Source organism: Mizuhopecten yessoensis, unplaced genomic scaffold (assembly GCF_002113885.1).
Source record: "Mizuhopecten yessoensis strain PY_sf001 unplaced genomic scaffold, ASM211388v2 scaffold701, whole genome shotgun sequence".
In the NCBI taxonomy this organism is placed as follows: Eukaryota; Metazoa; Mollusca; class Bivalvia; order Pectinida; family Pectinidae; genus Mizuhopecten; species Mizuhopecten yessoensis.
In genome coordinates, this window is record NW_018403678.1 from 9,623 (window position 1) to 27,922 (window position 18,300).

Below are 18,300 nucleotides of genomic sequence, written 5' to 3' on the forward strand. Positions count from 1 at the left end.
TATATACATGTCTTAGGTATCAGTGTTATATATACATGTCTTAGGTATCAGTGTTATATATACATTTCTTAGGTATCAGTGTTATATATACATGACTTAGGTATCAGTGTTATATAAACATGACTTAGGTATCATTGTTATATATACATGACTTAGGTATCAGGGTTGTATATACATGTCTTATGTATCAGTGTTATATAAACATGTCTGAGGTATCAGTGTTATATACATGACTTAGGTATCAGTGTTATATACATGTCTTAGGTATCAGTGTTATATATACATGTCTTAGGTATCAGTGTTATATATACATGTCTTAGATATCAGTGTTATATATACATGTCTTAGGGATCAGTGTTATATATACATGACTTAGGTATCAGTGTTATAAATACATGTCTTAGGCATCAGAGTTTATATAAATGTCTAATATACATGTCTTAGTTATCAGTGTTATATACATGGCTTAGGTATCAGTGTTGCATACATTTCTCAGGTATCAATTATATATATATTTGTCTTGGGTAACTGTTATATATATATATGTGATGTGCACAGTTTTATATAAATGTCTTAGTTATCAGTGTTATATAAACATGACTTAGGTATCTGTGCTATATATACATGTCTTATGTAACAGTGTTATATATACAGGTCTTAGGGATCAGTGTTATATATCCATTTCTTAGGTATCCGAGTTTAAGTGTTATATACATGGCTTAGGTACAGTGTTATATACATTTATTAGGTATCAGTGTTATATTCATTTATTAGATATCAGGGTTATATAAACATTTCTTAGGTATCAGGGTGATATATACATGTCTTAGATATCAGTGGTATATATACATGTCTTAGATATCGGTGTTATATATACATTTATTAGGTATCAGTGTTATAAATACATGTCTTAGGTTTCAGTGATATAAGTACATGTCTTAGGCATCAGAGTTTTTATAAATGCCTAAGATATCAGTGTTATATACATTTCTTAGGTATAAGTGTTATATATACATTTTTTAGGTATCAGTGTTGTATACATTTCTCAGGTATCAATTATATATATATATGTGATGTGCACAGTTTTATATAAATGTCTTAGGTATCAGAGTTTATATAAATGTCTAATATACATGTCTTAGATATCAGTGTTATATAAACATGTCTTAGGTATCCGAGTTTAAGTGTTATATACATGACTTAGGTATTAGTGTTATATACATGGCTTAGGTACAGTGTTATATAAATATTTCTTAGGTATCAGTATTATTTACATTTCTTAGGTATCAGGGTGATATATACATGTCTTAGATATCAGTGGTATATACATGTCTTATGTAACAGTGTTATATATACATGTCTTAGTTATCAGTGTTATATAAACATGTCTAAGGTATCAGTGTAATATACATTTATTAGGTATCAGTGTTGTATACATTTCTCAGGTATCAATTATATATATATTTGTCTTGGGTAACTGTTATATATATATATGTGATGTGCACAGTTTTATATAAATGTCTTAGGTATCAGAGTTTATATAAATGTCTAAGATATCAGTGTTATATATTCATGTCTTAGATATCAGTGTTATATATACATGTCTTAGGTATCAGTGTTATATATACATGTCTTAGGTACAGTGTTATATAAACATTTCTTAGGTATCAGTGTTATATATACATGTCTTAGGTATCCGAGTTTATATACATGACTTAGGTATCAGTGTTATATACATGTTTTAGGTATCAGTTTTATATAAATGTCTTAGGTATCAGTGTTATATACATTTCTTAGGTATCAGTGTTATATGCATGTCTTAGGTATCAGTGTTATATACATGACTTTGGTATCAGTGTTGTATACATTTCTCAGGTATCAGTTATATATATATATGTCTGAGGTATCAGTGTAGATATACATGTCTTAGGTACAGTGTTATATACACATTTCTTAGGTTTCAGTGTTATAAATACATGTGTTAGGCATCAGAGTTTATAAACATGTCTAAGATATCAGTGTTATATACATGCCTTAGGTATAAGTTTCATATATACATGTCTTAGGTTTCAGTGTTATAAATACATGTCTTAGGCATCAGAGTTTATATACATGTCTAAGATATCAGTGTTATACACATGTCTTAGGTTTTAGTGTTATAAATACATGTCTTAGGTATCAGAGTTTATATACACGACTTAGGTATCAGTGTTGTATACATTTCTCAGGGATCAATTATATATATATATATGTCTTAGGTATCAGTGTTAGATATACATGTCTTAGGCACAGTGTTATATACCCATTTCTTAGGTATCAGTGTTATAAATACATGTCTTAGGCATCAGAGTTTATATACATGTCTAAGATATCAGTGTTATACACATGTCTTAGGTTTTAGTGTTATAAATACATGTCTTAGGTATCAGTGTTATATATACATGACTTAGGTATCAGTGTTGTATACATTTCTCAGGTATCAATTATATATATATATGTCTTAGGTATCAGTGTTAGATATACATGTCTTATGTACAGTGTTATATACACATTTCTTAGGTTTCAGTGTTATAAATACATGTGTTAGGCATCAGAGTTTATAAACATGTCTAAGATATCAGTGTTATATACATGCCCTAGGTATAAGTTTCATATATACATGTCTTAGGTTTCAGTGTTATAAATACATGTGTTAGGCATCAGAGTTTATAAACATGGCTAAGAGGGCAGTGCTATATACATGCCTTAGGTATAAGTTTCATATATACATGTCTTAGGTTTCAGTGTTATAAATACATGTGTTAGGCATCAGAGTTTATAAACATGTCTAAGATATCAGTGTTATATACATGACTTAGGTATCGGTGTTATATGCATGTCTTAGATATCGGTGTTATATAGACATTTCTTAGGTATCAGTGTTATATACTTGTCTTAGGTATCAGTGTTATATATACATGTCTTAGGTATCAGAGTTTATATACATGACTTAGGGATCAGTGTTGTATACATTTCTCAGGTATCATTTATATATATATATATGTCTTAGGTATCAGTGTTAGATATACATGTCTTAGGTACAGTGTTATATACCCATTTCTTAGGTATATAACACTGTACCTAAGACATGTATATCTAACACTGATACCTAAGATATATATATATATATGTCTTAGGTATCAGTGTTAGATATACATGTCTTAGGTACAGTGTTATATCCCCATTTCTTAGGTATCAGTGTTATAAATACATGTCTTAGGCATCAGAGTTTATATACATGTCTAAGATATCAGTGTTATATACATGACTTAGGTATCAGTGTTGTATACATTTCTCAGGTATCAATTATATATATATATATGTCTTAGGTATCAGTGTTAGATATACATGTCTTAGGTACAGTGTTATATACACATTTCTTAGGTATCAGTGTTATAAATACATGTCTTAGGCATCAGAGTTTATATACATGTCTAAGATATCAGTGTTATATACATGTCTTAGGTATAAGTTTTATATATACATGTCTTAGGTTTCAGTGTTATAAATACATGTCTTAGGTATCAGAGTTTATATACATGACTTAGGTATCAGTGTTGTATACATTTCTCAGGTATCAATTATATATATATATGTCTTAGGTATATACATGTCTTATGTATCTGAGTTTATATAAATGTCTAAGATATCATTGTTATATACATGACTTAGGTATCTATGCTATATATATGTCTTAGGTATCAGTGTTATATTCCTGTCTTAGGTATCAGTGGTATATACATGTCTTATGTATCTGAGTTTATATAAATGTCTAAGATATCATTGTTATATACATGACTTAGGTATCAGTGTTATATAAATGTCTAAGATATCAGTGTTATATACATGACTTAGGTATCTATGCTATATATATATGTCTTAGGTATCATTGTTATATACATTTCTTAGGTATTAGTGTTATGTACATTTTTTAGGTAGCATTGTTAAATACACATTTCTCAGGTATCAGTGTTATATATACATGTCTTAGGTATCAGTGTTATAAAGATGTCATAGGTTTCAGTGTTATATACATTTCCAAGGTATCAGTGTTATATACATATCTTAGGTATCAGTGTTATATATACATGTCTTAGGTATCAGTATTATATACATGTCTTAGGTATCAGTGTTATATGCATGTCTTAGGTATCAGTGTTATATACATATCTTAGGAATCAGTGTTATTTACATTTCTTAGATATCAGTGTTATATATACATGACTTAGGTATCAGTGTTATTTACATTTCGTAGGTATCAGTGTTATATAAACGTGTCTAAGGTATCAGTGTTATATATATGTCTAGGGAATCAGTGCTATATATACATGTCTGATGTATAGTGTTATATACATGTCTTAGGTATGAGTGTTATATATACATGTCTTAGGTATCAGTATTATATACATGTCTTAGGTATGAGTGTTATATATACATGTCTTATGCATAAGTGTTATATATACATGTCTTAGGTATCAGTATTATATACATGTCTTAGGTATGAGTGTTATATATACATGTCTTAGGTATCAGAGTTATATGCATGTCTTAGGTATCGGTGTTATATACATATCTTAGGAATCAGTGTTATTTACATTTCTTAGATATCCGTGTTATATTCATTTATTAGATATCAGTGTTATATATACATGTGTTATATAAACATTTCTTAGGTATCAATGTTATTTACATTTCTTAGGTATCAGCGTCATATAAACATGACTTAGGTAACAGTGTTTTATAAACATGACTTAGGTATCTGTGTTATATAAACATGTCTATGGTATCAGTGTAATATACATTTATTAGGTATCAGTGTTATGTACATTTATTACCTATCAGTGTTATATAAACATTTCTTAGGCATCAGTGTTATATATACATTTCTTAGATATCAGTGTTATATACATTTATTAGTTATAAGTGTTAAATAAACATTTCTTAGGCATCAGTGTTATATATACATTTCTTAGATATCAGTGTTATATATACATGACTTAGGTATCAGTGTTATTTACATTTCGTAGGTATCAGTGTTATATAAACAGGCCTAAGGTATCAGTGTTATATATACATTTCTTAGATATCAGTGTTATATAAACAGTGTTATTTACATTTCTTAGGTCGGTGTTATATAGACATTTCTTAGGTATCAGTGTTAAGGTATCAGTGTTATATATACATGTGTTATATAAACATTTCTTAGGTATCAATGTTATTTACATTTCTTAGGTATCAGCGTCATATAAACATGACTTAGGTAACAGTGTTTTATAAACATGACTTAGGTATCAGTGTTATATGAATATTTCTTAGCTATAAGTGTTATTTACATTTCTTAGGTATCAGTGTGATATATACATTTCTTATGTATCAGTGTTGTATAAACATTTCTTAGGTATCAATGTTATTTACATTTCTTAGGTCGGTGTTATATAGACATTTCTTAGGTATCAGTGTGATATATACATTTCTTATGTATCAGTGTTATATATACATTTCTTAGATATCAGTGTTATATATACATGTGTTATATAAACATTTCTTAGGCATCAGTGTTATATATACATTTCTTAGATATCAGTGTTATATAAACATTTCTTAGGTATCAATGTTATTTACATTTCTTAGGTATCAGTGTTAAGGTATCAGTGTTATATATATGTCTAGGGAATCAGTGCTATATATACATGTCTAAGATATCAGTGTTATATACATGTCCAAGGTATCAGTGCTATATATACGTGTCTGATGTATAGTGTTATATACATGTCTTAGGTATCAGAGTTATATGCATGTCTTAGGTATCAGTGTTATATGCATGTCTAAGGTATCAGTGCTATCTTTACATGTCTGATGTATACGTGTTATATATACATTTCTTAGATATCAGTGTTATATAAACAGTGTTATTTACATTTCTTAGATATCAGTGTTATATATACATGACTTAGGTATCAGTGTTATATATACATGACTTAGGTATCAGTGTTATTTACATTTCGTAGGTATCAGTGTTATATAAACGTGTCTAAGGTATCAGTGTTATATAAACGTGTCTAAGGTATCAGTGTTATATTTATGTATTAAGTATCAGTGTTATATAAACATTACTTAGGTATCAGTGTTATTTACATTTCTTAGGTCGGTGTTATATAGACATTTCTTAGGTATCAGTGTTATATGAACATGTCTAAGGTATCAGTGTAATATTCATGTATTAGGTATCAGTGTTATATACATGTCTAAGGTATCAGTGCTATATATACATGTCTGATGTATAAGTGTTATATATACATTTATTAGATATCAGTGTTATATAAACATTTCTTAGGTATCAGTATTATTTACATTTCTTAGGTATCAGTGTTATATAAACATGACTTAGGTAACAGTGTTTTATAAACATGACTTAGGTATCAGTGTTATATAAACATGTCTAAGGTATCAGTGTAATATACATGTATTAGGTATCAGTGTTATATGAATATTTCTTAGCTATAAGTGTTATTTACATTTCTTAGGTATCAGTGTTATATACATTTATTAGTTATAAGTGTTAAATAAACATTTCTTAGGCATCAGTGTTATATATACATTTCTTAGGTATCAGTGTTATATACATTTATTAGATATCAGTGTTATATATATACATTGTACATGTTTAATGTACCATTGTTATATACATGTCTTATGTATCAGTATTATATACATGTCTTAGGTATCAGTGTTATATATACATGTCTTATGTACCATTGTTATATACATGTCTTAGATATCAGTGTTATAAAAACATGTCTTAGGTATCAGTGTTTTATTCATGTCTTATATATCAGTGTTATATATATACATTGTACATGTTTTATGTACCATTGTTATATACATGTGTTAGATATCAGTGTTATATATACATGTCTTATGTACCATTGTTATATACATGTCTTAGGTATCATTGTTATATATACATGTCCTGTTTATCAGTGTTATATATACATTGTACATGTTTTATGTACCATTGTTATATACATGTCATAGGTATCAGTATTAAATATACATTTCTTATGTATCAGTGTTGTATAAACATTTCTTAGGTATCAGTGTGATATATACATTTCTTATGTATCAGTGTTATATACATTTCTTATGTACCAGTGTTAAATATACATTTCTTATGTATCAGTGTTGTATAAACATTTCTTAGGTATCAATGTTATTTACATTTCTTAGGTATTCTTGTTATTTACATTTCTATGTATCAGTGTTGTGTATACATATCTTCTGTATCAGTGTTATATATATATGTTCTATGCATTTATGTATTTTCTACATGTCTTGTTTTATCACTGTCGAACTATCAAAAGCATCGCAGCCATGCAAGACCGACTGGTTTCATGGTCAAGCTATGACTTAGTGGGTTGTCCTACTTAGTCCTAGCTGGAAATACCTAGGCAATGGGACCATTCGGTCTTTTAACGTTCCGACACATTTTATAGATATAATATTTCGTTAATCTCGTAAATTTTAAGATAAATCTCTTCAAAGGATTAAGCCTATTATTTATTGAGTCAATGAAATCATGAAATAGTTTAGGAGTGAATGGTTATGATATGGACAATATGTTGTAATATAAACATGTGGTAGGAGAATATTTTTTGAATGAGTTAGGTTGATACTGTTATTATAGCTGAAACATGATATTTGCAGTGCAATGGTAGCTGCACAAAACTCTCCTGTGACCGAAGACACTTCTATAGTTTCAACGCTGAAGTCAAAGGTTAGTTGTGTAACCATGTGTAATTCACAATTCATATATACTTAATGTATAAGAAAATACATTGATAATAACTATTACTGTTATGGTTAATTAAAGAATATTTTGTTGGACAAGTTTACAAATGCTAATATTAGTCACAGGATAGGAAAAAACATAGATAAACATGGTGATAAATCAGGGACAAATGGATAAAATGCTACTACAGTGTATGTCTCAAAAGATTAGGGCGTGACAAAATTAGCGGAAACATTTTAAAATAAGGATAACCATTACCGTGAAAAAGATAAAGCGTTCGTCTGTCTTGGGCCAAACTGATAACTGCTTGCTCTGTACCGTCTATGCAATCATCATTTGTTTCTTTCAAGAATGTAGATGTATTTGCAAAAGAAATTCGAATTACCGTTATAATTGTGACGGGTTAGCTGTCGTACACGAAAAGTAAGGTTTTACCGATAGGTGATCGCCTGTAAACATAATAAGTGTCGTTATGGATTATCTATCGCTCATCAGGCTACCAGCGATGTTACGATGCTGAAGTGGAAAGTTTTATTGAAAATATAATCAAACGAAACTTGTATGTCATGTAAGCTTTGATTGCAAATTAAATGTTTTTTATCTACAGGGTGATATTGATTACATGACGATCGACATAGGGGGAGACGAGGTCCAGTTATTGTCTTGGATGTTAACAAAAGATCTACTAAAGAACGTGCGGCAACTGTTGGTAACCTTCCATGGGATCAGTGCTAACAGCAAGGCGTCTGTGTACGTGCAGCACCTTCAGGTCTTACGGGCACTCTACTCAGATGGCTTCAGAACATTCCACTTTGCAAGAAATGTTCAGTGTTTGTTTCAGGGGAACTGGAGTAGAACGGGTTGCTATTCTCTTTACATGGTAAACACATATTATTTAAATGTCAAAATTGTATTTTAAAACGGTTTGAATGGTCGTAGATACCTTATTAGATATTTCTTTTGTCCGTCATACAATTTAAATACCTTGTTAGTGCAAATGATTTATCATCAGGGCTGTATCAATACTAATTAACTTCATTAGTATTCCATTTTCTAATTTCAATCGTATGCCTTCCTCCTGGAGCATAATGTTTAGCATATAATGATTTATTCTTATATTTATGCCAACACTGTTTTACTGCAAAAAGTAGTAATAATATTTTGGAATAGAGATATTGTAATCCATTTTAGCAAAGGAATTCAAAATGTGGTCTGTGTTACCGCCACACAACTGACGTTTTTGTATTGCTAAAGATAATTAAAGGAAATATAATATGTAAATTGCCAATCAGTTATATCACTAAAAGTATTCATGGACTTTGAGAATTATGTTTATTTGCTTAAGCTGATTACCTGGTATTACATATTTCTTTATATACTTTTATAATCTTATCATAACAATGCATACAAAGTTGACTCTAACATGTGATCAAAAATGATATTTCCGTCAAAACTCAGAATAATCTTTTTATGTCACAGTTAGTGGTGACATATCCGTAAACTGTTATACTACATAGCAGGTCTAACATGAATGGATACTACGCTATAAAGGACAAAAGTTAAAAGTCTAACAATATCAATCAGCTGTTCAAGTTACAATTTAGCGATAAAGGCTATACACATATGTTTACACATTTAAGCATATTACAAATAAGCATGTGGTCAAAGAGGGTACAATAAAAATGATATCTTAATTTGTTTTAGATGCGAGAAATGCCGATAATTGGTCCGCTCGAAGTGTACCGACCGGAGATTATCAAAACACTGCCGCTCAAACCTTTGGCTACGTTGTATAATAGGTAAAGTAGTAAATGCCCATCCTGGTAAATATGCTAGAGATTAAGTTATTGTTAATTTACATTAACCATATAATACGACACGTTTTATATAGAATCACAACGCTGAGTGCTAGCTGTGTGCGCCTAAATGGCAGCACCGTGTATACGACACGTTGTATGCAGTAGATAATTTATTGTAGAATTTCAGACCAAATCAATCATGGTAAAATTTAAGCGTCCTTGATTGTTTGTGACAGACATATTCTATTGGATTTGATATGAGACTTAATGAACAGTTAAACATGTATAGGAAAAGCTTACTGAAAGTTCATGCTATATATTTTGTGGGGGCTAAAGGCGTCTTAACTATTTATTTAATGTCTGATTGTTTCACTTATATGGTTTTGTATCGACGTTGTGTTTCACTTTGGCCATGTATGGTAATGCTGTGGTATGTTAGAATCCTTTTTACCTTCTGATGGTGTCCAGTAGCCATTTGTCATCTGTGGTGAAATACAAAACCCGGGCGGTGACAGTCTTCCGATTGTATAAACATTGGAGGGAATTTTAAAAAGTTTACCTGACCATTCGGCGTAGGATGTGATAGAAGTGAATAAATTGCTATAATAACAATCTCAGTTCAGATCAGCAAAACATGTTCGATTCTTCCTATAGAACTTCACAAAGATGCTGAAGATGTAGAACGACAAAACTGTCGAGATATCGAGCTAAACGAGTTTCTTATACTCATTTTTATAAACTTGTATCGCATCCAACAGGTTGAAACATTCCAGCTGAGCAATCACGGCTCCTGAGCCTCGTGCTTGTTGAAATACTAACTAGTTGAATAAATTCTCGCAGTGTAATGTTTCCTGAAATTCAGTCCCTATAAATTTGCCTCAATAGTGACTATACATTTGCCGAGAAAACTATTTGTTGATAATTGTAGTAAGAACCTTGTTTGACATAGAACTGTTGATGCTATTGAGCAGGCTACTGATGTCATCACAAGTACACTGTAAGAATGTGGTCCGGATTGGGAGAGTGGACGACGGAGGATGGGACGTCTGTAACGATACGGAGTATAGACCCTCCTCACCATGTATTGTCTACTCTTTTGGAGTGGGTGGAGACTGGTCGTTTGAGGACGAAGTGTCCAAGATTTATGGATGTGATGTACATTCTTTTGATCCAAGGTAAACTTCATTTATAAACTGTCAAAATTGACTTGAACCTCATTTGCAATACTTCGACAGACTTAAAGATTGCTTTAAGATGTAATTTGCAACTTGAAATCCTATTGTTATTTGCAATGCTTTTTGTGCTTGTGTACATACTTCAATGTTGTGTACTTCACAGTTAATAGCTTGTGTGTGATTGGAATGGTTCTTTTTCTTCGATGCAAGCTATGAGGTTCCAAAGAATAGCAAGCGTGATTTCATCAATCTCACATTAAATAGAAACGCCTTTAAGATATAATATAGTTATGCTTAAAGCATGATGTCAAAGCAAGCTAGGCTTTAAATAGTTAAGATTACATTACCCCAATAAAAAATTGACAATATCGAACAAAGCTAAGGATATGCAGGAACATTAAAAACGAACTTCAGATACTTAGCATCAGATGAAATAAAAACGATTTTTACGTTTATTTTAAGCGTAAAACAGATGTATATATTATAATGACTTGAAAGCGTAAAAGGCGAACAGCCACTTGTTTGCCTTTTTCGTTGACTTTTTATAATTTTGTTGATTGTTTGGTTTTAAGGCACAATGATATTTATTGTAAACAGGAATATTTACGCACGAAATTTTCCATTATTATTCGGATCTAGTGATATATGTAAGTCGTAGTGTAAAGTATAAATACCATTAACGTAGATACATATGCAATCTGTATGTTTTCCATGTTCCGCGAAATTGAAAAGATGATAAATTATTTCTGAACATAACAATGAAAACTGTGATATATTAATTTTTATAATTGTTTGTCAACATGACGTCGTCACTGGTGACAAGGTAATACATACTTTACTCAATTTGCCTTTTTTTAGACACATACCGAAAACTGCAATAACATGTAATATATTACAGAAGTAATATATTATTACGAAAGTTTCTAAGTTTATGATATGCGTGACTAATGTATGTGTAACGGTGTTTTACACTGCCTGATAATATATGACAAACTATTATATGTATTTTTTTTTTCATTTCCTGTTTAAAGTATTGGAAAGCCAGATCAGAAGCGATCAGACAAAATCACATTTCATAATCTGGGACTGTGGGGCAAGCCTGCAGGAAAGCAAGGGAAATGGAACATGTTGAATCTTAAGGAGATTATGGATATGCTTGGTCACACTGGGGTAAGTGTTGTGTATAATATCCTACTGCTAAGGATACGATCTGTAGTGGATTATACAAATGTTAGGGTGTACTGGTATGTTTGATATAAATGTTCTGTCTGAATTCAAAATTTTGGGACAACTTTCGAAAATATGTTGATATACAGATTGATGAATGTTATCATTTAAGGACATAATAAGATAATTATTTGGCATACATTTCAGAGTGTATAACACCAATACTAAGGGAAACACACACGGATTAACCCCTACAAGCATGTTGAATATGTTCGCAATAATAATAATTTGATGATTACTGTTACTGTAACCGATATTTAAGCAGGAGAACAATGCAGACTAGAGATTATAAATTATGCCATTAAGCAACCAGGTTTTGTCTTTCTCATTTCAGAAAACCATTGATATTATCAAAATGGACATAGAGTTTTCAGAGTGGGAAGCTATTCCTGATATGGTAGCCTCTGGAGTGCTGAAGAACGTTAGACAACTGAATTTTGAATTCCATAGTAGCCCTAATCCTGATGAAAGTTTTCGTTCAAAAATGACAGCATTACGTGGACTAAGCGATCAAGGGTTCCGCTTGTTCTGGTCTCATCCTAATATAAAGGGAGGTAATCCAACACCATTCAGCGTAACAGGAAGACAGGTCTCCAGCTGTTATGAAAACTCCTTTCTGAATACAAATTTTATTAAAAAGTGAAGTGTCAATTCAACTTTTAACACATTAATACATTTGTGGATTTGTTACCATTATTTTTTCAAGTGAAGCTTAATAATTTAAAGAAACGTGTACCAGGTGGTTATCATAGTTTATATATTTGGATATAATTGGTTAACTTTGCTTCATTACACAGCGGTACAGAGCCTGGATAATGCATGTTTTAATGGGATAACACAGGAAATACACATGATTATTTCTACTGCGGTCTCCAAAATGAAAAAGATACGATCATTTTACATGGTATGATATCAAAAAAACTATCTGAAATTAATGCATAGTCTATAGTTATCACTTGTCAATATTATTGTTGCTTAGATAAATTATCCCATAATAGTAATAACTTATATTATATATAGATATATATAATTGATGTTTTATTTCCGTGTCATACATTTTAAAACTCATATACGTCGATTCCGATAAATACTGTAATGCATGATCTAAAAAAATGTCCAGCCATTATCTGTACACATATACAAATAACACTTATTTACATATTTGACATGTCATAGACATGCATAATAGATAATTTCATACATATTTGAAGAACTTGTTTTATGATATATTTTCTTTCACTACTTTCTCACCTTCAAATAATGTATGGAAAAGATTTTCTTTAAATGTGTTTGCGGTAAAATTTATACATTCTTCGTGTTGTGTTTGCATAATGTACAAAACTGTGTGTTGGCAGTATCATTAATGTTGTGTGTATGAGTGCACTATATATTTGTAATAAATGCTAGACATCTAAATTTAATTCAAGTAAAGATAAATAATTACAAGTTAATGCAAAAAACTATTTTTTTTTAATTTTCAAATATATTGTACCTGGTTATCAGAATAAAACTGGTATGATTTGCTTTTTAAGACATATAAATCAGTCAACTTTAAATACCCTTGACTGTTTTCCTTATCGATTTAAACGTAAACTTAATGGAAATACAAAGCAAATGTATTCTAACCAATTGATTTAATACCACCACAAAACACGGTTTATAAAAGCTCTAACGAAACAAGATATTGGCGAGTGTATACGTAATATCTTTTCACTGTATTAAATGTATTCATTATTAAGCTTTTCCTTAATAATAAACTTTATTTATTGAGGATAAAACACATGTTTAGCCAAAGGCTAATCTTCCACATGGTCCTCTTGTTAATAAAATCCATTTGTTAGATAAAATAACATATTTACGCAATCGATATATATAAATAAACATGGTAATCTTGCTAGTAAAATACATGTACTAGATAAAAGTTAGATATATATTGATGCAATTGACATATATAAGGTTATATCACAATTAGCTTAGTTAAAAGTATCACAGAATGCATAAAGTTGCATGCAAAGGTATTTCATGAATTAAATGGCATGTGCGTAATATACATACATGCTAATATAGCAAACAATAAAAATTGACATAGTTATACACTAATATAGCATAATCTAAAATATTGATATAATTCAGATAAGAAGTCTATTTAGAAAGTAACAAGTTTTGGTTATGGAGAAACACATTAAAATCTAAGACATTTCTATACAGTATTTAGTAAGTTTTCGTTTGAAAGTGGTGAAATTGTCTATTTTCTTTAGGTCACTGGGTAAAACATTCCAGTTGTTAATACTGACAATAAGAAAGTGTATAGAATGAAAGACAGTTCTATGTTTTGGCAATTTAAAAATATTTTCAATAGCATATCTTGTATTCCTAAAGTGACCATCTCACACAAGAGACACATTATTTGATAAATATTCAGTCACTACCTGATGATGACATTTATATAGCATGCCCAACCTTCTGTATTTATAATATTTGTCAATCGGCATCCTTATAAGAAGTTCAAACATTTGCCTAGAAGGTGTGTCAAATGGTACATCTAAAATTAGTCTAGCTGCTTGCTCCTGAGTCTTAAGCAGATTGCCCATTACATTTGCGGTACACACTGACCATACCGTACTACAATACATAAAATGTGGGAAAACGCAAGAATTAAAAATGTTCAGCTTTCCTTCCTTAGGTAAATATGGGCTTATACGTCTCAATAACCCTAACCTTTGCCTTATTCTAGATAAAACAAATACAACATGACTTCCCCATATCAATCCATTTTCAAAATTCACACCAAGTAGTTTTCCACTGCATACTTGTTCAAGGGGTTAATTGCACATAAATAATTCTAAATTTAAACAGTTTCATTTTTGCTTTTGTTTTGAGGCAATGCACATACATTTTGTTTTCTTGACATTTATCATCATTTTATTTTCAATACAACAGTCACTAAGATTTTCTAAATCAGATTGCAATAGACGGTTGATGTGATCTAACGACTTATCAACAACAGCATGCATATTAGTGTCAGATACAACATGTAGGGGCAAGTCATTTATGAAAATGAAAAACATAAGAGGACCAAGAATTGGCCCTTGAGGCACACCATGTGTAATTGTACGGCCTTCTGACATATGACCTGCAAGAGATACAACTTGAGTCCTGTTGTCTAGATAAGATTTAAACCATGACAATGAATTCTGTTCCATTCCGTACAGAGCGATTTTTCTAACTAAAACAGCATGGTCTACTAAATCAAACACCCTTTTAAAATCTAAAAGTATGACTCTTGTATCAAGACTATCATTTATGTTCTTTGCCCAGGAGTTTACAATATTCAAAAATGCAGTTTCACATGAGAGACTTTCATGGAAACCTGATTGCGATGATACTATAAGATCATTAGCAGTTAGATATTTGTAAAAAGTACTGTGAACATCTTTCTCAATAATTTTAGACAGTACTGGCAAAATCGATATTGGCCTGTAGTTGCTAACATCAGCAATACCACCACTTTTATGAAGGGAGGTAACTCTTGCCAACTTCCACTGTGTTGGAAATATACCAGACCGGATACTTAGGTTTATAATATAGGTAAGTGACGATGCTATTTCAGCATGAACTATTTTCAACAGCTTTGCACTAACATCATCAACACTAGTAGCTTTATGTTCGTCCAAACCTTTCACAAACTTAATTACAAAATCATGATACACATTGAGAAAGACAAAGTTGATATTATCATTGAGTTTATCACATGTATACTCTTTCAACTTCTGGAAAGAGGCCGTAAAATGTTCATGTTGAGACGTCAGTTTACAAGCAATTTCAGTGAAATACTCATTGAACTGGTTTCCTTTAAAATTGGTATTCATTGAACATTCCTTCCATATGATAAACAAGAGTTCCATATAGCTTTATACATATAAGGTGCCTTCTAAATGTAACACTGTAAATATGTAATGTAATCATGTTGATATTCATTAGTAAATGTATTATTGACTAGGTTGCAATGAATTTAACTAATCTAGAAAATATAGTCTGATTGTGACATGTATTCATATGTACAACGTCGGATAACGGGGCACTACCCTATTTGCCCAGGTAGCACCGTTTTCTGTATCAATAAATTATCTTGACCAAGATTTGTTTTCAGCTGATGTATAAATATGCACTTTTTTATACGAAGAATTATGTTTCCTATGGAGTTATTGTTTAACTTTTAATGACACGCTTTTGGAAATCAGTAGTTATAATTTAGATATGTGATTAATATAAACGAGCGGAAGCACATTCTCTTATGTGGATTAGTGTATTTAAAAGTTTATTTGACGAACGTGTTTCCCACTGGTAATCGAGATTATGATGTCTGAATGGCTAATAAAGTTTCCCGAAAACATGCTCTCTCTTTTTTTTTTTTTTTTTTTTTTTTTTTTTTTATCTCAAATACGTGTATTTATCAATTCTAACATTCCAACCTTTGATATTTGTAGTCAGTTTCTATATTAATCATTTTGAAGTCAATGCATCAACGACACCTTTATTGGAATGTTATTGTTAATTCTACAATTCTATCTCATAGTGAACTTTCACATTTGTAATCAGTATGTATGTTTAGCATATTTGAGGCAATGCATCAATGTGAGATTTTTGCCTTATACATGAAACGTCTTACAACACAAAATATAATAATCTTCACATCTTTTCATATTTAATCATGTACCCAAAACTTAACATTTACATATGTATGATTATTGAAAATAAATTCAGATATCATTTTGTATTTTCCCTTCATATCAGGCATTCCTTTTATCAATGATTTCCCTTGCCTTCATTTTGAATTACGTGTAGGCCTAAAGTGTTGTTCAAACATCATTGATATATGATTAAGCTGCGATATTTGACAGTAGTCCTGTAGTATTTTGCTGAAATGTCATCGAATTCGTGAGATTTAATACCTTTTTAATCAAACGGATTATTTTTGTAAGGAACCAAAGAAGTTGGTGCCAATGCCTGTTTCGCCAGTGTTCTTACAAACGTGTTTATATGTGTGTAAACATATTACAAAATATAGAAGCACAGGGTTGCTGACAACGAATAGAAGTTTAGCTGTATAAGAGATTATGTTAAAAGATTTTACTATTTGCCCCATATCTTTTAAAAACATCGTGTTTATCAAATGTTCTTGAATTATAGTTTGTAAATTGTTCAAATAAAGATATTTCTGCAGACAGCTCGAGTTGTAAATATATTGTTTGACTATCAATAACACATTATTGTGTACAATATAAACATCTAGATCATTGGTCAGTGGTGATACGTATTCGGAAATGTGACTCATGCTCCCATGAACGTCGCTATGTGGAATAATGTGTTTATAGTTTGTTTACATTCTTGCAAATGGTTTTACGACGTGACAAAGCAAATACTTACACGAATTGCTCAATTATCGAAATACGAACAGGAGGTTTACATATGTTGTCAGCCAATGACCTCCACCTTCATTATTAAAGCGAGACTTACCTCACTGTGAGATTAGTAACGAAATAATGTCCCTACGCTATCATGTAAGTCACGATGGCCGAGTGGTTAAGGCGTTGCCAAAAAGAAAGGTTATTTTTCGAATGTCAAATCAATATTTTGCGAGTTAAGAAATATTTGGAGACGCTTTAGTTATTTTTTGGTCTTATCACATTTTCCAATAAAAGGTGTTAAATCGTAATACCCGAGTCCTTAGTTTGACATCTATATATGGACAAGGATAAGAATATACGCACACCACATGCACGAGTCACGATTTGTACATTCAAATTTATTATATCCATTGATTACACACGGATTAATTCAAACATGTAAAGAAACAACTAAAAACCAACACTAGAAATCATCTAATAATAGTTAAATTTATTGAAAACGGACAGTTCGAGCATCAAAAACTCATTTTTACTTAATATACACAGTCTAAATATGTCTACGAAAAGGGACTGTTTCCAGTAATGTTAATTCTCCATAGGAGCCTGCCCCCGTATAATTTCTTATCTAGCTCAACTACTGTTTTTTTCTTTTCCGAAGAATAATTTTACACCTTTCCGACACCCAGATTTCATAATTTCAGTGAAAATGTATCTTTATAGAGTTTTCAATTTCAGCATAAAAGACATAAGTTCGTAAATAAAAGGAGGTTATCTTTAAATTGTAATTCGCAACATAGTATAAATTTCTTTTGATAAATATTTCCAAAACATCGTGTTTATTCATAAGACATAAAAAAAAAAAA

The 18,300-nt window shown here is 30.6% G+C and overlaps 1 protein-coding gene across 1 annotated transcript in view; it reads left to right on the top strand.

The window, feature by feature from the left end:
• LOC110452005 (methyltransferase-like protein 24) overlaps positions 1-13,011 on the top strand; it is an 18,326-nt gene extending 5,315 nt beyond the window's left edge. Inside the window, exons 3-8 of the mRNA XM_021500255.1 lie at positions 7,744-7,813; positions 8,436-8,708; positions 9,533-9,627; positions 10,599-10,802; positions 11,834-11,972; positions 12,364-13,011. Coding sequence (XP_021355930.1) covers positions 7,744-7,813; positions 8,436-8,708; positions 9,533-9,627; positions 10,599-10,802; positions 11,834-11,972; positions 12,364-12,672 — 1,090 coding nt within the window. The 3' untranslated portion in view covers positions 12,673-13,011. The remainder of the gene's footprint in view (positions 1-7,743; positions 7,814-8,435; positions 8,709-9,532; positions 9,628-10,598; positions 10,803-11,833; positions 11,973-12,363) is intronic.
• The last annotated feature ends 5,289 nt before the right edge of the window (positions 13,012-18,300 follow it).